This window comes from Schistocerca nitens, chromosome 7 (genome assembly GCF_023898315.1).
Source record: "Schistocerca nitens isolate TAMUIC-IGC-003100 chromosome 7, iqSchNite1.1, whole genome shotgun sequence".
In the NCBI taxonomy this organism is placed as follows: Eukaryota; Metazoa; Arthropoda; class Insecta; order Orthoptera; family Acrididae; genus Schistocerca; species Schistocerca nitens.
The window spans coordinates 64,920,309-64,946,769 of NC_064620.1; the positions used below are offsets into that span (position 1 = coordinate 64,920,309).

Sequence of the window (26,461 nt, forward strand, 5' to 3'; positions counted from 1 at the left end):
AGACAAGGCCCCTTAAAAAATATAATAAATGAATCCTTCACATTAGGGACATTTCCAGAGCAGTTAAAAGAGGCAAGAGTTGTACCTTTGCTTAAGAAAGGTAATGCAGAAGACATAGAAAATTACCGGCCCATTTCCCTGCTATCACCATTCTCAAAAATAATAGAAGCAATTACGAAAGACAGATTAATGAATTATCTTAATAAATATACTCTTTTAAGCAAATCACAGTTTGGTTTCCAAAGCGGCAAAAATATGGAGTCAGCCACAGTGTCGCGTCCCAAGTGTGGGTTTTGCTGGGGATTGAGCGACATGGTTTGTGGAAGGGATTTAGCCGGTTGACCTTAGTGAGAGGGAAGACTTTTGATCTGACTACGATGTTGAAATCCCTGGTGTGAAGGTATAAGGCAATGAAGTGGGTGGCAATAAACTACTCCGAACATTACACAAGTTCTAGTTTATTCAGAAGGAATACAGATCACCCAAGCTTCATTGGTGACTGTACCCACGGAATGGCCAAGTCTTTCACAGAGACGGTGACTAACTACCAACGTTCTGACTGCCTGATAGAAACTCTTCAGTGGAAGTGCGACCCACACTAGCGCCCTACATCAGAGTTCCACAGCTACTGCCTGAATGCTCATCAGTGACTATCTCCAGCAGCCTGCCCACAGCCCGTTCCTCAGCCCAAGTCAGCTGCTGCTATCCACACTGACTACTGTCACTGCCGGGAGCCTAAAATCAAGATCTGGAGCGGTGTGCTCCCGAATTTTGTTAACTTTTGTCCTTCGACCCCGCCAGCGCTTGGCATGACGTAGCATCGAGTGCAACTTGTTCTTATTTGGAATTGTTTAAGTATTACTTTCATTATTTTCCTTCAGAAGCTGACATGGAGCTGCCCCCACCAAGGGCCCCTCTTTCTTTCTGTCTCCGCTCCCAGACTTCTCTCTCTAACCAGAAGTGCTCTCTGTTGATTCTCCTAATTGACTGCTTACCACAGGTCCCCACAAAGAGCTTCTTTTGTCTCTTTATAACTCGGTGGCTGTTTACTTTCTTATCAAGTGCAGCTGCCCGACAGTTTGGACTTCCGTCACGGCTATCCAGCTGCTTCGTGTTTCTTTATGACCCCTCTGCCACGCCCTGCATCCAGCTTTGCATTTTAACTCACCTAATGTTTACGTACTATTTCTGTCATACTGCTTGAAAACGACTGTAATTAGACTTGGCTTTTTCCTGTGGTTACAACAACAGTAGAATTCACAAAAGTTGTACTTGATGATCTTGATGAAGATGAGTGTGCCATAGGCATATTTTTGGATCTTTCTAAGGCCTTTGATACAGTCAACCACAAGATTCTATTACATAAATTAGAAGCATTAGGAATAAGAGGAGTAGCTAATGACTTGCTTCGATCATACCTAGCGGATAGGGTACAAAGAGCAGAGATAACACATACTTCAAATAGATCCAAACATTTAGGAAAACACTTATCAGAACCACAATACATTAATATAGGGGTTCCGCAAGGTAGCATATTTGGACCAATACTGTTCCTGATATACATCAATGACTTTCCCAGTAGTGTTACTCATGGTGAAAAAATTCTCCTTGATGAAGACAGCAATATTATAGTCACTGAGAAAACAAGAGAACTCCTGGCAGAGAAAGCAAACGAAACTCTCAAGGAAGTTTATGACTGGTCAATACATAGCAAAGTGACATTGAACATAAAGAAAACTAATGCCATGAATTTCAGTTTGAAGAGGGAAAATGACAATGTTAAATTAAATATAGATGGCACCTCTATAGACTGTGTAACAAATGCAAAATTTCTAGGAATGAATATTGATTCTCAGTTGAAGTGGTGTGAACACACAAAGGTACTTGTAAACAGAATGTCATCAGCACGTTATGCCCTTAGAATCCTATCATCGTTGTGTAACATGCAGTGTCTTTTAGTTACATACTATTAATATGTACACTCAGTTCTTAGCTATGGCATTCTGTCGTGTGTCGAAAGAGTAGATATCATTTTTAATAAAGTACAACAATCACAAAGTACTCCACTAATAAGTAATCCAAAATATATGAAGATGACATATATGGGAAACATATCAGATAGAATCACTAACTTATTCAAAAATTCTGGAATAACAATAGCATTTACAACTGACAATACTTTACAACAAAAATTAAGACATACCGTAAATAAAGATAATGGAAAATCTACCAGATCAGGAGTGTACAAGATCCAATGTAGAGACTGTGAGAAAATATATATCGGCCAAACAGGTCGAAATTTTGCAGTAAGGTACAAGGAACATACATCAGGTACCTCACGAACAAAGTCTGTTTTTGGTCATCATATAACATTCAATAATCATGCTGAGGGGACAGTACAACAGAATTTACAAGTTCTTCATTATGCAAATAAAGGCTTACTTATGAATATCCTAGAAGAAATCGAGATATATGCTCATTTGAAAACCAAATCATCAATGCTGCTCAATGAACAATTAGATTTTCGCGAAAAATATTATTACGACCTTTTTGACGAAATTTTATAATAAAAGCATCTACTCTTTTGTTTTTTAAAAATATAAGATTAGTTATACCCATGGCAAAAGCAATGTATGTAAAATATGCTGCATCAGCAGTCTCATCAGTTATTCAGATATACATAATGTGGAACGTACTATTGGCTGCTAACTTAATGCTATAAAGAACATTGCCATAAAAACTACAGTTAAAACAAGACGATTCTGTAGCATTCAACAAAGATGCAATTGTGATGTAGGCGACTTGGTATAATCGATATATACCACAACGCCAAGGATTTTACATCTTTGATGTAACTGGCACTGTAATAGTATTAAGGTTGTCCATAGAGGGCACAGCTATCACACATTGTAATTCACTATTTTTATCCAAAATATAAATAAGTTGTAGACACAACTATTATCTGTTAATCAGATATTTAAATGAATCAATTTTATGTTATTAGTGTATTTCCTACTTTTATATTTTGACGATGGCGTCATATTATGAACGCTGATTGGCAGTTATGAAGTAGTGTGACAGGAAGTAGGCGGAGCCTCTGCATATTTAAGCTCGTGCTCAGCACTCATAACCATCAGTTGACTGCACAGCAGCAAGGAGAGCTTCACCTACCAACCCAACGGAGCCAATGGGTATAACTAATTTTATTTTATTTTGTTAAAAATTTTGACATCATTAGACTTTTTCATTCATTTAAAGATTGGTATCTAGAATTTCTTAAAATTTATTCACAGGTCTGATGATGGTTTTATAGAAAAAACCGAAACCGGTTACTCATTAAAACAGACATAACGTGATCAAGACTGAACTTTAATCTAAATATAACAATTAATTGATCACTGAATTCCAAAAATGTTTACCAAAATTGTACAATAAATTACCAAAAGAGATTAAAGAAATTGCAAAAATACACTTATTTTAAAAGGCAGCTAAAAAGTACCTGTTATGCAATACATTTTATACATTGAAGGATTACTTAGATAAAACAGAGTAGGGGTTTGATAAAAAAAATGTTATACAAATAAATAATAATAATAATAATAATAATAATAATAATAATAATGACGATGATTATAAAACATCCAACATTCCACACAACACCTTCAACTATGTTTCTTTCCTTCTTTTTTCCTTTTCTATAAATACTTATCCCCAAGCTATGCATAACACAACACTAACACCTCTTCCTCTTTCTAAGCTCAACATCTTACTCATTATAGAGGGAAAATATATCTAAAAACAAAGACGATGTGACTTACCAAATGAAAGTGCTGGCAGGTCGACAGACACACAAACAAACACAAACATACACACAAAATTCGGGATTTCGCAACAAACTGTTGCCTCATCAGGAAAGAGGGAAGGAGAGGGAAAGACGAAAGGATGTGGGTTTTAAGGGAGAGGGTAAGGAGTCATTCCAATCCCGGGAGCGGAAAGACTTACCTTAGGGGGAAAAAAGGATGGGTATACACTCGCACACACACACATATCCATCCACACATATACAGACATGTCTGCTTGTGTCTGTATATGTGTGGATGGATATGTGTGTGTGTGCGAGTGTATACCCGTCCTTTTTTCCCCCTACAGTAAGTCTTTCCGCTCCCGGGATTGGAATGACTCCTTACCCTCTCCCTTAAAACCCACATCCTTTCGTCTTTCCCTCTCCTTCCCTCTTTCCTGATGAGGCAACAGTTTGTTGCGAAAGCTTGAATTTTGTGTGTATGTTTGTGTGTCTGTCGACCTACCAGCACTTTCATTTGGTAAGTCACATCATCCTTGTTTTTAGATATATTTTTCCTACGTGGAATGTTTCCCTCTATTATAATCATTATAGAGGGATGCTGACTCAGTTTTTCAGGATATTAAATGGGAAGTTGTGGTATAGAAAATGGCCTAGAGATCTCCATGTGTGTGTGTGTGTGTGTGTGTGTGTGTGTGTGTAGTGAGTGAAGTGTTACAAAACAATGTATGTATAGTGTGTGTAGTGACTGATAGTGAGATATGAGTGAACAGTGTGGCATTACATTATTTAATAAGTTATTTGTAAAAAACGTATTGTATAACAGGAGTAAATCTAACGATTGTCTCTAACTAGAAGTCTGTAAATGTATGTGTATACGAATTAGCATATTTTAAATTGGTCTAAACTTGTAAATACTTTGACATGTCCTATATCCTTGTAAAAAGAGATCTACGGATGAATAAAGCTACTACTACTAGTATCTTTCATTATAGGGTGAAATTAGTAATTGTTTTTGTTGTGACTCGCCGATCATTCAAAGCGCCGCCGCGCAATTACGCGCGTCCTCTATGTGCGGCGCTGTCTGCCAGCCATGCAGCAGCTGCCCCACCTAGGCGGCCAGCCGAGCAGCGGCCGCTAGACTGGGACTCAGTGCTCATTCGAATGCTAACGTGTACACATGTCTTGATTGTCAACTTACTCTGTGACTTATGTGTGTTGTGTCATTCTGAAATATATGTGTTAAACTTGACGTTATAAGAATTGGCAACGAGGTAGTGAATTTTCCTTTTCACCGTTGACCCACAGGTTTCCATGGCTACTGTCGAGCAACTATTGCAAAATCTCCTTGAACTGCAAATGCTTCTAACAGCGGCGATTCGCGATTTTGTCGCGGCGTCAAATCCGGGGCGTTTCTTGTCGTTGGCTATACCTCCTTTTCCTCCTTACGACGAGACGGCGTAAGACTGGTCTGATTATGAAAAACGTCTTCGACAGCACTTCTTGGCATTTCATGTCACGGACGAACAATCATGTAAGTCTCTGTTCCTTTCCTGGATTTCACCTCAAATGTATTGGTTGTTGTAGCAATTGGCTCCTTTGAAGGATCCTGCATCCTTGTCCTTTGCTGAAATGTGCTCACTTCTGTCTGTCTATTTTCAAAAGCAAACGCATGTGGTAGCCTCTCGTGTTGCCTTTTATCGTTGTCACAAACAGCCACATCAATCCTATCGCGCTTGGGCTGCTGAACTTCACGGCCTCAGTCGAAAGTGTCAATTTGTTACTGACGTTCACAAAGAATCCTATGCCGATTCCATGGTACGGGATGCTATTATCCGGTCGGTGCCCGACAAAGAAGTTCGGCAACGGGCCCTTCAGTTGGCAAATCCGACTCTAGATGAAGTTCTCTCCATTGCGCAGTCTTTTGAAATTTCTCGCACCGCTGGGGCGCAAATAGAGGCGTGGGGTGATGTCGGGGAAATACAACCTCTGTGCGCTGTTGACGACGCGTGCGGCGCGTCCCCGCCGGCTGACGTGGCCACAGTGCGCTCCCACGCGCAGCCTAGGCCTAACCGTAAACAACCCGCTAAGAAACTGCAGCAAAACCCCCGGCAACTTCCTTCATGTCCGTGGTGTTTTACGAAACATTCACACGAGGATTGTCCCCAACGTTGGGCTGTGTGTCACAATTGCAAAAAGAAAGGTCATGTGTCTTCCGTTTGCAAGTCCGACCGCATACATGATGTTCATGAACATGACGCTGATTCTGATTCTGTGTTGTCTGTCAATTGCACTTCTTCCCTTTCAGGGAAGTTATTCCTCACTGTCCAAATCCTTGGTCGAGATGTTCGCATGCAGGTGGATACTGGTTCTGCTGCCACTATAATTAATTCTCAGATGTATCTTCAGTTGGGTTCTCCACTCCTGTCACCTGTCACTCGGCAATTACGGACGTACAATAAACAGAAGATTTCTCTCTTGGGACAGTTTCATGCTGAGGTATCTTACAAATCCGTCGTTCGCACTGTTCCCATATTTGTGGTCGACCAGAGCAATGCAGAAAATCTTTTTGGTTTCGATGCCTTTTGCGTTTTTGGGTTCTCCATAGGTGACTCTGTCAATATTGTCTCTGATGCTATTCCTTATGCTCAACTGGATTCCTTGTCGACGACATTTTCGTACCTTTTTTCTCCTGGGTGAGGCCGTGCAAACGACTTTGAAGCTCACATCACGCTCAAACCCACTGCTCAGCCTAAGTTTTTTCGGGCTCGGCCCATTCCTGTGGCCCTTCGGGATCGGGTAAAACGGGAGTTGGATCGTCTCACTACTTCAGGGGTCTTGCTTCCTGTCACTTCAAGTGAGTGGTCCTCTCCTGTTGTTGTCGTTGCTAAGCCCAATGGTGATATTCATCTCTGTGGCGATTTCAAAGCCACTGTAAATGCTCAATGCCTCATCGACACTTACCCTATGCCCCGTCCTGAAGAACTGTTCACTAAACTTGCTGGAGGCCAGTATTTTTCTAAAATTGACCTGTCAGAAGCTTATCATCAACTTCCTCTCGACGCTGCTTCCCTTGCAGTTTCTGGTCCTTAACACGCCTTTCGGCCTCTATCAATACCAACGCTTACCATTCGGGGTTGCTAGCGCCCCTGCTCTCTTTCAGCGATTCTTGGAACAATTATTGCTCCCTGTCCTTGGGTGTATCAATTACATGGACGACGTTGTTGTCACTGGCTCCACCACTGAAGAACATCTTCAAAATCTCCGCACACTTTTTCATGTCTTACAGACTGCCAGTCTTAAGTGTAATCTTCAGAAATCACAATTTTTTCAGGCATCTATCACGTACTTGGGGTTTCTACTCTCTCGGGATGGTATTCGTCCACTTCAGCAAACTGTCACTGCGATCAATGCCCTTCCTCGCCCTACATCTGTTAAGGAACTGCAGGCCTTCTTGGGGAAAATAGCATACTATCACAAGTTTTTACCGTATGCGGCTTCGGTGGCTCAGCCGTTGCATCGCCTGTTGCATAAAAACATGCCTTTTCATTGGTCCGCGTCATGCGATGCGGCTTTCCAGAAATTGAAGACTATGCTGAAACAGGCCCCGTGCCTGGCTGCTTATTGACCTGGCCAACATCTTGTTCTTGCCACAGACGCCTCTCAATACAGGGTCGGTGCAGTCCTTGCGCACTGTTTTTCTGTCGGTTCGGAACAACCCATTGCTTATGCCTCCAAAACGCTCACGGATGCCCAACAAAAGTATTCTCAAATTGAGAAAGAAGCTTTGGCCATTATTTATGCTCTTCATAAGTTTGGTGTTTTTCTCTATGGCTCAAAATTTCATCTTGTTACGGATCACAAACCACTTGTTTCCTTGTTTCATCCATCGACGTCACTTCCCGACAAGGCTGCATACCGCCTCCAGCATTGGGCTCTTTACTTGTCTGGTTTCAATTATGAGATTCATTTCTGGCCAACGGTTCAACATGCAAATACTGATGCTCTGTCTCGCCTTCCCATGGGTCCTGATCAGGCATTCGATAGGGACGAACTTTTGTGTTTCCACCTGGATGTTGCCGAGCAGCGGGTTGTGGACGGGTTCCCCATCACTGGGGACAGGCTGGCGGCTGCTACGGGTTCTGACCCTACCCTCTCCCGGGTTTTACGCTGTATTCAGAAGGGTTGGCCAGATTGCCCGTCCTCTAAGACTTCTGATCCGTTGTGGAACTACTACGCTTTGCGCTACCGCCTCACGGCTAGGGATAGTGTTATCTTCCTATCCACTGACAATGCTTCGCCACATGCTGTGGTACCTGCGTCTTTGCGTGCTTCGGTCTTGCGCCTCCTTCACCAAGGGCACTGGGGTGTGTCTCGCACAAAATCTCTGGCGCGTCGTCATGTGTACTGGCCTGGCATTGACTCTGAAATAGCACACATGGTCACTGCCTGTGGCCCTTGTGCGTCACAGGCCGCTGCCCCGAAGTCATCTTCGCCTGAGAAGCCCTGGGAGCGCATTCATGCTGACTTTGCGGGACCCTTTTTAGGTACTTATTGGCTCCTCATAACTGACGCCTACTCTAACTTCCCTTTCATTGTCCGTTGCACGTCGCCTACCACCGCGGCAACCACCAGTGCTCTCGCCTGCATTTTTTCTTTGGAAGGCCTCCCCTCTACTCTTGTTACTGATAATGCTCTGCAATTTGCCTCTTCCGAATTTGCGGATTTTTGTGCTCGTCACGGCGTTATGCACGTCACGGCCCCGCCGTTCCATCCACAATCGAACGGTGAGGCTGAACGACTGGTCCGCACATTTAAGGCTCAGATGCGGAAACTTCTGACTTCTTCTGCTGCTGATGATGCGCTTCTCCAGTTTCTGGCGTCTTACCGTTTCACCCCCATGGGCGACCACAGCCCGGCTGAGCTCTTACATGGCCGACAGCCCCGCACACTACTTCATCTTCTGCGGCCTTCCACCTCAGAGCCGCGGGTGCCTTCACTTAGCCGTTTCACCGCCGACGACCTCGTCTGGGTACGGGCATATGGCAGGCGGCCAAAATGGAGCCCAGGTCGCATCTTACGACACCGTGGCAGACGCCTGTATGAAATCCAGATGGACACGGGTGTTGCAGTGCGTCATTCGGACCAGCTTCGGCCTCGTGTGCCGGCAACGCCTGTTCCGAATGCTGCTACACCACCTTCGGCTCTACCTGACGCTCGGAATCTTGGCATCTCTCAATACTCACAACGCAGCCCTCCCACCATCATCGCGATGCCAGCACAAGAATGGACGCCACCAGGAGACGTGCCCATGCAGGAACCGGATGACCATCCTCTGTCAGAGAAAATCTACTCGCCTCCTTCTCCAACGGACACCGACACATCACCCATGTCTCCTGTCATATCAACTGGACTTGCCGCAACGGGCAGATTGGTGCATGGAGCCCCAGCAGATTCGACCCCTACGTCTCCTGTCATCTCGACCCGTTATCATCGGGGACACTTCCGTCCGTACGGGAAGCCTCCTCCTCAAGACTTTACGGCAAGTCAAACGACGCCTATGGACGTTAGCCATCTCCAGGAAGGCCTACCCTCTACTCTTGTTACTGATAATGCTCTGCAATTTGCCTCTTCCGAATTTGCGGATTTTTGTGCTCGTCACGGCGTTATGCACGTCACAGCCCCGCCGTTCCATCCACAATCCAACGGTGAGGCTGAACGACTGGTCCGCACATTTAAGGCTCAGATGCGGAAACTTCTGACTTCTTCTGCTGCTGATGATGCGCTTCTCCAGTTTCTGGCGTCTTACCGTTTCACCCCCATGGGCGACCACAGCCCAGCTGAGCTCTTACATGGCCGACAGCCCCGCACGCTACTTCATCTTCTGCGGCCTTCCACCTCACAGCCGCGGGTGCCTTCACTTAGCCGTTTCACCGCCGACGACCTCGTCTGGGTACGGGGATATGGCAGGCAGCCAAAATGGAGCCCGGGGCGCATCTTACGACACCGTGGCAGACGACTGTATGAAATCCAGACGGACACGGGTGTTGCAGTGCATCATTCGGACCAGCTTCAGCCTCGTGTGCCGGCAACGCCTGTACCGAATGCCGCTACACCACCTTCGGCTCTACCTGACACTCGGGAACTTGGCATCTCTCAATACTCACAACGCAGCCCTCTCACCGTCATCGCGATGCCAGCACAAGAATGGACGCCACCAGGAGACACGCCCATGCAGGAACCGGATGACCATCCTCTGTCAGAGCAAATCTACTCGCCTCCTCCTCCAACGGACACCGACACATCACCCATGTCTCCTGTCATATCAACTGGACTTGCCGCAACGGGCAGATTGGTGCATGGAGCCCCAGCAGATTCGACCCCTACGTCTCCTGTCATCTCGACCCGTTATCATCGGGGACACTTCCGTCCGTACGGGAAGCCTCCTCCTCGAGACTTTACGGCGAGTCAAACAACGCCTTTGGACGTTATCCATCTCCAGGACACCTCCATGAAGACCAGTGCAACAATTTCAAAGGGGGGAAAAGTGTTGTGACTCGCCAATCATTCAAAGCGCCGCCGCGCAATTACGCGTGTCCTCTAAGTGGCGCTGTCTGCCAGCCATGCAGCAGCTGCGCCACCTAAGCGGCCAGCCGAGCAGCGGCCGCTAGACTGGGAGTCAGTGCTCATTCGAATGCTAACGTGTACACATGTCTTGATTGTCAACTTACTCTGTAACTTATGTGTGTTGTGTCGTTCTGAAATATATGTATTAAACTTGACGTTATAAGAATTGGCAACGAGGTAGTGAATTTTCCTTTTCACCATGTTAGTAAAGCCAGCCCTTAATTAATTCCAAAGTAATTAACAGTTTTGTAAAAAGTATTGTTTGCATAATGATATATGTTAATTTCATCACTTAAACAAATAATTCGGCCTAAACCTTGTAGTAGAACAAACTGTTAAAAAGAACGAAGTTTTTGATGTATTCAGTTAACTTAATGAGTTAAGTTTTAATTGTAATTTCTGTAAATTTAACTTTGAACAATGTGTAGTTTCAGCCTCTATTATCGCGAGGATATATAAGGGCCCGGTAGTCAGTCCACGGCCGAGTTTCAGACAAGGAACCTATGTGGGTTAGAACGACAACAAGGCCTCAACTTAACAGTGAAATAAGTGTTATACAATTAGGCCGTGTGATAAAACAATGACAGTGTCTGTTATGTTTTACTGCTCGTAGGTGTTCAACAGTAAACTATTGTAGCAGTATGTGGATGTTTGCCCGCAAACTATTAATGAGGATTATGGGAAGTTAGAACAATAGTGCACTGGCCATATATAACTGTGTATTATTGTTGAGTTGTGAAAAGTGAAAGTAAAAGACAGTGAAATGCAACTGTGCATCAGTCAGCTACGTGATTTACAGTAGACAGTACTGCACGTCCACCCCCTATTTTTTCAGCCAGTACATCGACACCGAGGACAACAAATGAAGAAACAAAGTAGGTGAACTGCTACATACTGTTGCATTTACCTCTGTCTCATCACTACAGCAATGGCTAAGACAGCTAATTCACGATGTGGAAGACGAGATTAGTTGTACTTGCTGTGTGAAATGGCCTTCCTGGATTCAAAGATTCAAATTTTCTAACTCAGTTCATACCTTAAATAAGGATCATTCTGAAAATTTAATCAAAATTATAAGAAAAACATAACCTGCTACTGGAGTTCATTTAACGTTCAACAACCACCCTGTGATGTCATCAGAAATAGCAGCAAAGAGCACCTGACCTTCTAACAAGGTGAAAATAGGCATTAATGGCTTGCTCTTGCCGAATGTGCTTGGAGATACTAACCAACCTATAGACATAATACTCCGAACAGCTATAATTATTACTCTGCAATTGACATAAATGCTGACGTAATGTTGTTCAGTAAACCATACCCATTCACTAACAGAAATATCTGTACTTATACCCTTTACACCATGTACAATCTGATAATCTAATGCCAAAGACTGCAGATTCCCATTCACTTTACAACAAAAGCAATGTTCATTTAAATAGCTTGTTTCATTTTGTATATCTATAACACTTTTAATCTCTGCCAAACATTATACATTATTTCATTTGCTTTTAATGATGTAAACATTAGTTTCCTCTACCTTTGCATCCTCTCCATGCTTTATAATCCATGCAGTTGTGAGAGGTACCAGAAAATAACCAATACGTTTGTGTGATTGTGTCAAACATTCCAGTCTTAACTGAGTTCTTAGTGTTCGTAACCTGAAAAAAGAAATGCATTTTGAAAACTAAAGTAAAAACTGTAAGCATACAATGCAAAAATGAGAAAAATCCATAATTTCTCTCAATATTTTTATCCAAAATCTATGTAGCCACCTGGAAACAATGCCAGTATATACCACAAGTTTGTGGCTCCCTGAAAATATATTGATCCCTTTGTATCAAAATATGGGCTTGGACCCATGAGCAATCTTCATAAAGCACTAGCATTTGTCAGTTTGCTTGTTGTTTTGCAATTTACTTTATAACAACAACTCTTAGGAATAGTTTCCTCACTGCAATTTGTATGTAGTTTTCCCAAGTAGCTTCAAACATGAGTCACACAAAGCCTGTCACTAAGTGGAACTTCCAGGACATATACAAAAGTGTGGAATTCCTCAAGTCCAAAAATTTTTGCTAAAGTCGGTCTGTCTGCCTCTCAATTTGGAGATAGCTTCTTTGGAGCACATTTGGTATTTTCAAGACATAAGCTATTAGTTGTTCAGTCATGTTCATTTTTCTCTGAAAAGTACTGTGTCAATCCAGATTTGAGAGGTGTCAACTGTTAAGAAGAATAAATGAGTCACTGATAAACACGGTGGTCATCACAAATTAGACTTTAAATGCAAAACACTTACAGCAGTCTTGCTGAACATTACAATATAAAGATTTGCATTTGGAATGAATTTCCCACAATAGTTTGCTTTTCCCCACAAATGCTAACAGTTCCTTAAGGTTACTAAGTGAAGACAATTTGGTAGCCTCTACAGGCTTCTTCCTAGCCCTTAACCTGTCTACTTAGTAAGTGAAATAAAACCAAAGTTTACATAAACTGCTACTTACACTCTGCATAACAAGTACATAAGTGAAATTCCAGCAACAATCATTTATTTAATTCATTTGAAAACATAAAGTAAAATAATTTCATCTCTGGATTGATAATGCATATATCCTTACCTGCATGCATACAACAGGTAAATGGTGACAAGTGATTGAAACACAAGCTCAGACTGAGAAAAGATAGGGTAGAAAACCTGACATGTCCTTTTCAATGAATCATTCTAGTGCTTAGCTTACACAGTTTGAGGAACTCAACAGCAAACTTAAGTCTGGGTGGCTGGGCCGTGTGGGCACTACAAATTGCAAGCAGCAATCTGCAGAAGCTAAAGAACTGAAAATGCCAAAAACAATCCAAAGGAAAGAAGACATTCACTTTCCAGAGTCTGCATGCATAGTGTTTATCATGATGTGCTAACAGATTTAAAAAGCATAATTTTAGCTAGGGAGCTGTTGGTGTTGTTGGGTGAAAATTATCTTTTGAGACCCCATTTCTACTAAGTAAAGATCAATAGATTTACCTGATTTGTCATTGTGTGAATTTTTTATCCCGCTTGCAGTAAATAGTTCGTGTCAGAAAACATTATGAAACCTTGCAAGAGACTTGGACATATACTAAAATGTATTAAATAGAAGATTCCATGATTGGCTTTGGTGTGTGTGGGCGGGAGGTGGGGGTGTAGTCACCTATTTTTGATGGAGGCCTTGCTGGTGGAGGCCTTGCTGGCCAAAAGCTTATTTGTGACTCTATGTGGTGCTTATCTATGACTCAGCATCTTCTCTATATGATGAGTAGCATCTTTCCTTTTCATAACAGAATTACACTTATATGCTACTGTCATGACTTCATGACTTTTAAGGAGTTCTCCGATAAGGGTTGGGGAGGTTGGGTTGTTTGGGGAAGGAGACCAGACAGCGAGGTCATCGGTCTCATCGGATTAGGGAAGGATGGGGAAGGAAGTCGGCCGTGCCCTATCAAAGGAACCATCCCGACATTTGCCTGGAGCGATTTAGGGAAATCACGGAAAACCTAAATCAAGATGGCCGGACGCGAGACTCCGATAAGGTATTCAGAGTTCTTTAAGTATAGTGAAAACACATAGCATCCACATTTCCCTAATGTGATACATAACTGTTAAGTTCTCATTCAGACAATCCTGATTTTTGATTTCTGACCAATGTTTTTTATACTCGTAACATCACATATGTTGTAAGTTTTTTTCCAATGAAATGTTTGTAATGGAAACTCAATCTTGTATTATATCCTCAAATGCTAGCTTTTAATTAATGAAGGGGGTGAATTTATCCACACACAGTTTTGTAATTTTTTTTTTTTTTTTGAGGTTTTTTGCAGATTAAAAGTCATTTCTGAATCCGATCTAATTTCATACATACCTAATTTATACTTTTGAAATTACAGTTGTGGTATTGTTACTCTCCTCATTTCTCCAAAGTTGATCTATTTTTGCTTGTTTTTAGAAAACAATATGTAACCGGACTTTGGCGGGTCCAAAATCAATCCATATGGAATACAAAAACTTGTCTGTGATTTAATAATGTGGTGATACTTTTCTTGTTCATAACTTAAGTTTGTTGTACTTTAATAGAAGAAGTGACTGCAATTTCATGATTGCGTTATAGTGTTACAAAGGTATTCAAATTACCTCTTAACCACCTTCTTTTCTGTGTCCCAGTGTAACTCAACATCCAGAATAGGTTCTTCTGACGGCTGACATAATTCTGTCTCGTGTACAGTTCCAGCTAATGATGCTCTAATGAGGATTGGCTCTTCCAGGAAACCAAATCCAGACCCTGAAACAAAATAACTACAATAACATTGAATATAAGGATGCTTATTACACTTCCATAATCATGCATTCATAAAGTGTTCTGCAGAATCCATCATCCAGAAGATGCTTCAGAAATATACAATGAATTAAGGCATAACAAAGAAAGAATCTGTCATAAATTATTTCTGTAGGCTGTGTTAACTATCAGCTATTATTTACACTGCCCGCGAAACAATTGAAGCACCCAGAAAGGGCAGAGGAAACAAAATGAAACTTCACAGGTTGAGAGGGTAAGTAATATTATTTCAATGATTACAAAATCAAGTCAAATTTACAAATAACTTGGCAGTATGAGTCCAGTTATCGGTATGGCATTCCTTCTAGCCTGGATGCTGACACTAATGTGATTGGGAAGAGTGTCAAGAAGCTGTTGTATCCTCTCCTGAGGCAAGACAGCCCATAACTGTTGTTACCAGTCTTTTATATCATGGATCTGGATCTCTCTTGGAACGGTGCGTAAAGTTCCGTACTGGTCACGATTTGACACAAGAATCCAGTTGATCTGGGAGGGCAACCTTACCCATTGGTTTCAACAAACCTGGTGACTCCGACACTGGGGAATGGTACTGTGCAATGCTGGAGAAACTACAGCATGCAATTAAGAGAAATGTCTGGGAAAACTGTGACAAGGGGTGCCACTGCTTCATGAGATTGCATGTCGTCATATCGCGCATGTGGTAACACAGAAGTTATGCCAACTCAAGCGGGAAACACTCTAGCACCTGCCCTATAGTCCTGATCTCTCCCCATGTGATTATTGTGCCTTCAGTTCATTAAAAAAGGCCTTGAAGTGCCGACAATTCCTATCGGACAAGGATGTGCAGCACATAGTTGCAAACTTCTTCATGCAGCAGGACACAGTGTTTTACCAAACAGGTATCTTCAACCTGACGTGTCGGTGGGATTATTGCCTCAACGCTCATGGCATTTCTGCCTGATTGAAATACCAATTCTGGAATGTATGGCCCTAAAACGGAAACTTTTTGATCACCCTTTATATAATACAATTAGCAATAGGGTTTCTACTACGAGAAAATCTACTGCTTTCTCTTATTCAGATGAATGCTTGTTTGGTAATCTCATTTACATAAAAGAATGTGTATAAGTGCCAAGAAAGCCGGCATTTGATAGGACTGCTTTCACAGATGACCCTGCATCTGATAGGATAGCATATGACCATGACAGAACTAGAATAAGATGTGCCTCGCACCTGGGTCTTTCACAGGGGTTTGACCCATGTAGCATGAATGAATCACCACTAATAAACTGTGACCCAGAGCAGAGTTGATCATCAGTCAGTGGCAGGACAAACTGCTGAATACAATATGCTTGACTTCAATGGCTGCTTCACAACCGATGCCATCTGGATTTCCCCCCTCCCTCAATATTAGGTTCTCTGAACTGCATAAATGGGAACTGTTCATACAAGACATCCACGATACTCAAATCCTCTTTGTCTCGATCGCTATCCCCAGCCCCACGCCCACCTCTATAGCTGTTCCTATGGTCCTCAAGTTGCAGTATTTTTTCTGTTTTGATATGTGCCTACTGATTGCTCTATGGGAATGGGATACGATTATCAGTTGAATGCAAAAACTATGCCCATTAAATTCCACATGGAGATATATTTCATAGTTAGTCATAAACGTGTACAAAGCTTGAGATACAGAACAGAACTAAAAACTAACATCGAAGCCACACAGCCACCCCCCCCCCCTCCCCTGCCCCTTCCCCGCCCCTCCCCCGCAGTACAGAGTACCACCTGCTAAAAACTAACATCGAAGCCACACAGCCACCCCCCCCCCTCCCCTGCCCCTCCCCCACAGTACAGAGTACCACCTGTGAGGCTTGAGTGGAGGTCATTTGGGTGTCGGTGTCGATAGTCATTGTGCGAGGCGGCAGGCGCATGACCGGGATTTCCATCTTGGTCAAGGTGGAGTGCGAAGGCAGAGTGATTGGTGGCAGGTCCACCTCGTAGTCAGTCAACCAGTCAGGGCAGACGATGAGTCGTCCGGCCCGAGATCAGGTGTGTGGAACAGCCTGCAGTGCAGTGCAGGCGTGCCCACCCCGAATGCAGATCGAGCCATCCGAGGACATGAATGCGCGAATTTCTGACAGGTCAGACTCACAGGGGGAGGGACAGGCTATGCACTACACTGACATTTAACTGCCCACTGGAGGGTAAGGCCGCGGTGTCTGTTAGGAGCACGAGCACGCGGTCATCAAAGGTGATGACTGACACATCGTCCACACGGTGTGGTGGCACGTTGCACCACAGGTTGAATGCGGGAGAGTGAGTCTCCACAGTCGGTGAAGTGGTGGCGAAACCCGCACTTGGGGTGGATGGCGACATGCCTGGAAAACCTGCAAATGGCGACGATGAATCACGGGTTGGAGAAAACAGCGCCATGGGATGAGACAAAGTATTTTCAGACTCTGCGGCAGAAAAGTCATCAAGAGGGTCCGATTGAGACGCAGAGGGGCATAGGAGACCACGAAAGCAGGTTTGAGCCTGTGCAATGAAACAGTTTGAGCAGAAAAGTCATCAGGAGGGTCCGACTGAGACGCCAGAGGGGCATTGGAGTCCACGAAAGCAGGTTTGAGCCTGTGCAATGAAACAGTTTGAGGACGATCTTTAACCACAATGTCGAACGTTGCCTCGTCCCGCCAGAGTACTTTAAAGGGACCGAGGTACGATGATTGCAGGGGTTGTCTAACGGGATCATCCCTCAGCATAATGTGGGAGCAAGTGTTGAGTGTGGTTGGCACATAAGTGCCCAGTGGGGAATAGCTGATAGACAGGTCTAGCCATGCATGTTTGAAGTGAGTGCGCATGCGACTAATGAAATCTGGGGAGGGGGGAAAATCCTCGGGTGCTTGAGGCAGGATAAGTTCCTCTGGTAGGACTGGTTTCTCCCCGGAAACGAATTCAGAGAAGGTTCCCTGTAAGTCTGGTTTAAAGGTCAAATGGAGACCAATTAACACCCATGGAAGCACCTTGGACCAGAGGCAGTCATGGCACATGAGGGCAGTTTTGAGGGTGCGGTGCCACCATTCAACTAACCCGTTGCTTTGCGGGTGGAAGGCTGTTGTATGAAATGTTTTAATGCCACAGATGTTACATAAAATGGTGAACAGGGCAGACTCAAGTTGCCGACCTTGGTCGGTGGTGATGGTGGTCAGGTAACTGAACCTGGCAATCCATGAGGAGACGAAACCCTTGGTCACGGTTTCAGCAGTGATGTTGGGTAAAGGAACAGCTTCCACCCAGCGAGACATGCAGTCGATTGTGGAGAGTATATATCTGTGGCTCTCCAACGGTGCTAGTGGACCAATAAGGTCAATATGTACATGATGAAATCTTCCTTGCGGAATGTCAAACTTGCCTAGTGGAGGGGAGGTGTGGTGGCCGATTTTGTTGCGTTGTCAGGAGACCCAGCTGCGTGCCCAGGTCTGGCAGTCCCATTTAATATTTTTCCAAATGAAATGCTTGGATACGAGCCATGTGGTGGTGCTGACGTCAGGGTGAGCAAGGTTATGCAATGCGTCAAAGGCTTGCCAGCACATTGTGGGCGGGAGCAACAGCAGCAGGGTGTTGGTAGAAGAATCACACCACACCTCGTCCAAAATGCCAGGGAACTTGGCTTTGGTAAACACAAGAGATGTTTGAGGATCTGCGAGGAGAGCTTAAGATTCCTCATCAGAGGCCTGGAGAGTGGCCATGTTGGATAAGTCAATGATGCGTGAGACAGTATTGATCCTCAAGAAAAAATCAGCGGGGATGTGTTCTGTGCCTTTGATGTAGCGAACATGTGTTGTGAATTGAGAGACTAAATCAAGGTGGTGGAGACGCCAAGGGGGTGGGTCCTCAGGAGGGATGCAGAAAGCGTCCGCTAGTGGTTTGTGACAAGTAATGATGAAGAACGAATGGCCCTTGACGTCGGCGCAAAAGTGTTTGACGGCTTCATAGACCATCAGAAGTTCCCTATCAAAAGTGAAATATTTCTTCTGAGCTGTAGACAGTTTCTTAGAGAAGAAATGAAGGGGAGGGACCATGTTGCCTTTGCGTTGCTGTAGTACTGCCCCCACCGTGATGTCACTGGCGTCCGTAGTGATGAACAACTTGGCCGACAGGTCAGGTTGGGTGAGTGTCACAGCGTGAGCTAAGGAAGTTTTTAGAGTCTTGAAGGCCTCCAGCATAGGTTCTAAGACCTGAAAACTGTTTGCCCGACAGCGAGTCTGTCAGTGGGGCCTGTACGGCAGCGGCAGAAGGCAGATGCCGATGGTAGTAATTTATGGTACCCAAGAAACATCAGAGTTCTTTGTAAGTAGCCAGAGGCAGCAGTGACGAGATGGCCGGCACGCGGGATTTGGGAGGCTGTATTCCGTCTGTGGAGATGGTGTAACCCAAAAATGTGACAGAAGACTGGCGCAATTGGAATTTGTCCTTGTTGATCTCGACGGCGTTGGAGTTCATGGTCTGGAGGACCTTAGATAAATGATTTTCGTGTTCCTCCACCAAGTTGCCGAAAATGAGTATGTCATCCAGATATGCAAAGCAAAACTTGAACTGTCATAAGATTGAGTCGATGAAACGTTGCCATGTTTGCGCCGCATTTTTCAGGCCGAACGGCATGAAGTTGTATTGGAATAAACCGAGCGGCGTGATAATAGCTGTCTTTGGAATGTCTTCCAGTGCTACAGGAATCTGGTGATAGGCACATTTACAGTTAATAACACTGGAGATTGTGGCATGCGATAACATATGAGTGAAATCGTTTATGTTCAGCACTGGGTAACTGTCCATGACGGTACAAGCATTTAAGCATCTGTAGTCGCCACACATTCAGAAAGAACCGTCGTGTTTGGTGATGAAGTGAATCGGTGAAGACCAGTTGCTGTCCAACGGTTGCAGGATACCTGCCTCCAGAAGTTCATTAATTTACTGCCGGGGCTGCGGGCTACTTAATGGGGTTGAGGCGTCTAACCTTGTGCTATTAGGAGGGCCGGCAGTGGTAAGTATCTTGTGTGTTGTTCTGCCAGTGACGGAAGAAACTGAGAACTGCACACAAGACTGAGCAACGTCCTGACATGAAGTTTTTGGAAGATTGGGGCGTAATGAGGTGTAACCGTTAGCGCGAGTGGGAAAAGGCAGCACGAAAGTGACATGTCTATTACGTGAGCGCGGCGTGCGCCTGTTTGGAGAGGTCGGCTGCACGCACAGTGTGGAGTGGGTCAGGACATGCAGTGACTGTCTGTTCTCAGCCTTGCCTTGGGTAACCGGTGCAGGCGAGAGAGGCGTTGGCATCGCACAGGGAAAAGCGATGGCTGCCGAGTCATGTGGCTGGCGCGCGAGAGAGGGGGGGAATGTTTATCAACACGCAGGGCAGCTACCTGCACGGTGGGCGTGGTCGTATCGTGCATGTGACTGTCATTAGACGCACTGTTTGAAACACATGGCACTGAATGTGGTGACTACATCGGGGGTGCAGTGTCTACCGGATGCGAATCGTCACACACGATTAATGGTTCAAATGGCTCTGAGCACTATGGGACTCAACTGCTGAGGTCATTAGTCCCCTAGAACTTAGAACTAGTTAAACCTAACTAACCTAAGGACATCACAAACATCCATGCCCGAGGCAGGATTCGAACCTGCGACCGTAGTGGTCTTGCGGTTCCAGACTGCAGCGCCTTTAACCGCACGGCCACTTCGGCCGGCACACACGATTAATGTTTTTGGACTAACCTGCTGAGTGCCCGAGCTGGTGTCTGCTGGAGAAACTCGATTAGGTGGCGGCAATGTGGACTGCAGTTTCATCAGCAAGGTACGAGCTGCGACGAGCTCGTTGTAAGTGTGTGCTATTTGTTGTTTCAGCTTGTCATTTTCCTGGCGGAGTTGTGTCGCTGTGTCATATTCTGACAGTAAGTTAGTGACGTAGGTCACAATGTTGCCCACGAGGGCAGAGCACTCGCGTATTATCTCACATGTCGCAAGAGAAACAGAATGTGGAACATAAGTGTGGGAGCGTGGTATCTGAGTGTTAGTGGGATGAGGTAGCACTGAGCCCTGTACCACATTCGGAGAGAGTTTGTAATGTGAAAAAAAAATCCATATCGAGAATTGGTTCATCGATGTCAGCAATGGTCCACAGAAAACACAGAGAAGGAGATAAGTGCACAGTAACTTTGACAGAGCCTGAGGTTTGTAACGCTGATGCGTTGACAGCTTGTAGAAGTGACGTTGTCAGTGAAAAGGTGGGAGGAGCCAATGATGTGGGTATGATAGACACGACAGCACCTGTGTCAACTAGGAAGACAAGCCGTGACAAAAAATCGGTCATGTATAAACGACCACTCGACCCGGTGGACAAGTGGACGGAGTGCAATGTGTGAGGATGTCTGTGAGGTTCCCTGCAGGACTCGGTGTCTTCTAGATCCTGCAGTCTGTGTTTGGGTGCTGGCAAGATAATCGAAACTTCTTGGCATCATCACCAAAAATCTTGTGGTACCAACAATACGGATGAGCCAGATGTGGTGGTGGGGGCGGCGATTGTGGCAGTGGAGGAGGCTTGTCCTCATTGATTTGTTCCAGGATGTATACTGGCACGTATGGTGTGTGGGCGATTCTTGAGTGCTCCGACGGAGGAGAGAGCTAGCAGATGCTGCCTGGCGGTGTAGACGGCACAGAGGTAAATCGAGCTCTGCCTCAGCCCACAGACAGCCGGTAAACAGGAACAGTTGTGCCAAACAGTGGTGAGTGGTGTGCTGGTTGGTGTTATCGGAGCAGTGCATACAGCTGGTGTGCGATGTGAAGACGAGAGCCAATTGACTCAAAGGAGTGCGGCAGCAGGTGAATCTGCAGGTCGGTAGGTAACTTGGCGGACCATACCACCCACAGAGTAACGTCCGGCATCGTATGTTCACTCAGAAGTAATCGAAGGAGGCGCCAGAGTTGTGATGGAGTTTGGTCCCCCAGGTGCTCCTTGTACAAGATCTTGATGATTAATTCTTGTGGTGAGCAGGCAAGACAGTCCAATATTGTTTTCTTTGCGAACCCGTACTTCGGTGGGGGCAGGGGTGAGAGGAGTAGATCACAAATTAAGTCCAAGTGATCATGGAGGCACGTGACGAGACATAGGAATGGGAATGTAGTGTTGTTGTCAGACACATGATGTAACTTCAACAGATGCTCCACACAAGTGCAAACCACGATACAGTGTTGTCCTCGTATAAAGGGGGCAGCTTTGGCAGGCGGCCGGAGGGGGGAGGGGCCACAAAGGCGGCTTCGGTGTATCTTGGAAGGCCTGCTGGTCCGTGGTAGGAGGGGCCGTACTGCAGCCCGGCACCATGGGCGTAGGTGTGTTATTGGCAGGCACGTCTGAAGCAACGGCGTGTTACATTGTCCTAGACATGTCGCGAAAACCGACACGGCCACACGGTCGGTACCGTGGGAAAGATTGGCTGCGCAACAAGTGTGGCGGTCCTATAAACTGGACCGGTGGTTAAGGGTACAGATTTGCAATTGTCCACCTCGGAAATGACGCGGAAGGCTGGCGCGGCAGACACTGGTGGAACTGGGAGAGGTGAGCGGCTGAATGGTCGGAATTGGGGCCCCCCGTGCATGTGGGTGTTGTGGAGGGGGGGGGGGGAGAGGCGTTGGTACTTCGTGCGACAACAGAGTGAGTTTTCTGTGCACATCGGGAACACACCTCATGTGGTCGGACTATAAATTACCAGTGAAACTTGCTGAAGATCGCATTGTTGCGGTAAAACGTTCCTGGAACGCTGAGCACCGTAAGATGTGCTCGAGCCCACGTGGTCGAAAAACTGAGCATCAGGTCTGGTGGGTGAGCAAGGGGAATTTGGTGCATGAAAATGTCCAGCATTAGTTTGTGAGTGAGGCCAAACCAGTATAGGTTGATAGCATGTGCGTTTTGCACAAATGGCGGCATTGCACACAGCACGACTGTAACCAACGTTGCAGTCCGTTGAGAGTCAAAGTATGTGTGCAAATGTAGATCACTTTGAACATTACATGATTGATCGGTAGTTACAGAGCACTGAAAATTATACACTTCATAATTCACATGTTAACGAGCACAGTCCGACTACACAAAACCTGAGTCCATTGTTTGAGTTAATGGTGTAGCACTCTACCGTTGTAGAACAACAAAGTTTGAGGTTAACTTGGTTGATGGAGATCGCGAATCACTATCGATTAGTGGAGAGCCGGCTGTTGGTGAAGGATTGGAGTGGCCTGGTTGTCGTAGTCGTGCCTTCAAATCTTTGAACAAAGCGTTGGGTGAGGTACCACGGCATCGTGTGCATAACCTGTTGATTTACAACACCCGGCACGCAAGACGTAGAAACATCGGGGTCACCAGTATGGGGACGGGATAAATTATCGGTCAAATGCAATAACTATCCCCATTAAATTCCACACAGAGATATATTTCGTAGTTAGTCATAAATGTGTACACAGCTTGAGATACAGAACAGAACTAAAAACTAACATGGAGGCTCGGCAGCGCAATAAGAGTCCAAAGATGGTGTTAATCATGGTTGATACGACCTAACGACGCCACAGCTCAATGGCTCAACTGTACGGTGACTAGTTAGTTTTATTCTTCCCATTATTTATAACCAAAGTAGTTGTAATTTATAAATTACTTCTTCCTTAATATCTATGTGACTTCAATGAAAACTTCATGTACTCTGAGTCTTTTGTGGGGGCAAAACTACATAAAACATCCTCTGTTAGGAAACTGAGGACATTTGGTACAACAATGAAAACTGTCAAAGAATGGCAGTTATTTACACTATAAATAGTTGAGATTTACTGACAAGTAGCTGAGAAACTTGGCATTGCTATTTATTTATAGCTGTGCCTGACACATTGTACATGTGAAATTTATTTTTACATATAAAGCTTCTTGGTATTCAACATTTGAAGTAGTGCAATTGGGGACATGAACAAAGAGGTTACTTGCTTCACTAACACAGAGAGAGCCATATAAGGCTGCCCATACAAAAAGCAATTGACACTGAGGTCCACACCCACAACATATAAAAAGTGGGATGTATAAAGGAAGAGGAGAAGACTGAAATGACAGAGACAATGGCTTTTAGAAAAGAACAGGATATAAGTACAGAATTCTTCTGACAAAGGATAAAGACAAGTTCTGGGGGCTGAGGACTGACAAGAATGAGCTGCACAGAATGTAGGAGAGATGGCTATATTGATACAAGGTGGAACATTAATTGCCTTTTTATGTTTGGAAAGAATTTACTTTCTCTTATATTTTGTGGAAGATTGTTCCAAAGACTGGTTTCTGACACAGAAAATTATTTAGAGAAGATTACAATGTTAAGTCTGGTGCAGGGAGGATTTTACTTTGTTGGTAATGAGTATTTCTGTTGTGGTGTTGAGATAGTAGTGTAAGAGTTGAAGAGGGAGTGCAACGATTCAGAAAATGATGAAGCAGACAGAGTATGATAAGTCTCTATACTTATTGACATGTAGGCATAACTGGTAGTAGGTTGGTGTGATATGATTGAAAATGAAAATGCTATGTCACAAATGCATTGTACACAAGCATACATTTACAGTTCCAGCCCGTGTGAGCTATTGAACGGAAGTCCTTGGAGAATGGCATTACCATAGTCAAATATGGGGAGTATTAGTGTCTCTACGAGCTTCTTTTTAAGCTCGAAAGGATTTCCCCCCCCCCCCCCCCCCCCTGTAATGAGTGAGGTGACACCGACACTTTACCACAGACTGCAGTTTTGTGTTCAGTCCACTCTAAATAAAATAAAATAAAACAAAGCTTATAGAAAGAAGTAAAATTATTAATACAAGAAACAAAATCAGTAAATCCATATATCCAACCCAAGTAAATTCATAGTCAGTTTGTATTTGTAAAGATAAGATTGCTGCACTTAATTCTGTCACTGATGTAAACTCCTGAATATGTTTAAACATCTGAATTATGAGTTTAGATAAAACTTTAAATTATGATATCTTTTTTTCTGTATTCTGATTTTGATGAAATAAAGCCTATATGTTACCTGTGAAAATCCCATGGAAATATGTCTAGTAGTTTTGAGGATTAGTGTGTTCAAACAGACAGACAGAGATGATGGTTTTAAAGTTTTGTTATTAGTATAGAACAGCAAGGTCTCTTATCAAGCTGCTAATAGAATTTTTAATGTTCAACATTATATAATTAGATAATCTAAAAAAAGAAAAAAAGGAAAAGGTAGCTAAGCCGAATGGGTAAGTATTCAAAGGTCTGAGGTTCAATCCTCTGTCAGTCTAAGGATTGTTTTCCGATACTTAATGCTTCTTCCAGCTTCAACTATCATTTGTATATGTGAAAAATGCTGAGTAACAGTGAGATTCAGAGTCCATGACAAACTGTGGGCCCCTATAACTGACTGGAGAGTCAATTCAGAGGTTGGAAGAACAAGTGCACACCATCTCTTCTCCAACAAAAAAGGAAGAAAGAATAGAGTTCAACACCCTGGCAGCAACGAGGTCATTAGAGATGGCCATCTCCAAGAGGACAGTGCCTGGTAAAGCACTGTGACGCTCAAAACAACCTTCAAGCTGATAACGATTTTACCATTCCACAAGATATGGTTTTAATTTTCTTTTGAATTTGCAGAGGCTGAGAATACATTCCTCACCATATGACAGAAGATACAACTGCTGAGGAATGATAACATGTTTATACAGAATTGAGCACCCTTTGAATTTCTACATACTTTGGGCTTGATGAGAAATATGTATAGGGGCGACAATACACTGCTCAGCAACACGTGCAGAAGAGGAGAGTGGCTCAATTTATGAAGGAAGGAAGATTATGGTTTAACACACCGTCAACATCGAGGTCACTACAGATAGGCTGAAATTACGGATCAGTGATATCTTTCTGACAGAAACATTCTTAGTAAGTAAAATTTTACTCATTGCTTACCAAAATTTATTCACTTACAATGATCAAGTTCAGAGACTTAATTTCACTACCTTCTTCCCAAGTTCTCCTTATGACCACAGTGTGTTTTTGTTCTTTTCTGGTGCACAAACAGTCATTATTTTTGGGACCCAGCACGTTGAATTTAGATAAATTCTGCAGTACTATGGTGACCTTACCTATGTTTTAACAGACAGAAATTCAATCTGTATGCAAAAAAAGTCAATGACCATAAGCAGCATGGGCTGTAGATATTCAGCTTTCCAATGTAATTTCCTTTGTAATCAGTGTGGCATTTTCTATTCAGGCTCCATAGCTCACAATGATAAACATGGATTATGTAGGTCAGAGCTAAGGCTTTGAGATCATTTCAACAAAATCCTGTTGCTGTATCAAAAAGTGCACAAGCATTTTTAGTAGCACTGGGCTGTCTGTTTGAGAACAGATAACACATACATGGAATAGCCCACAATCAATGTAATCATCAGTGTTATGTGGAGCACAGACAGTGGTAGCAGGCACAAGCAAGTTCTCACTGTGACACCCCATGTATCGCCTGTAACAAAACAGGACAGTTAGCAATTGTGTGCTTCAGTTGTTGTACATCACCCTCACCCCATGCTATTATGCTCAAGTCCACACAGGACTCGAAGCAAGTTGACATTTACCCCAAGCATTAACAACTGTGCTACAGATTCCAAATTAGACACA

At 44.1% G+C, this 26,461-nt stretch overlaps 1 protein-coding gene across 2 annotated transcripts in view; it reads right to left on the reverse strand.

The window, feature by feature from the left end:
• The window catches only part of LOC126195278 (centrosomal protein of 120 kDa-like), a 238,950-nt gene that overhangs the window by 202,783 nt on the left and 9,706 nt on the right, over positions 1-26,461 (reverse strand). For both annotated transcript variants that reach the window (XM_049933815.1, XM_049933814.1), the window contains exons 2-3: positions 14,586-14,733; positions 11,967-12,087 (exon numbers count right to left, since the gene is read on the reverse strand). In XM_049933815.1, coding sequence (XP_049789772.1) covers positions 11,967-12,087; positions 14,586-14,733 — 269 coding nt within the window. The remainder of the gene's footprint in view (positions 1-11,966; positions 12,088-14,585; positions 14,734-26,461) is intronic.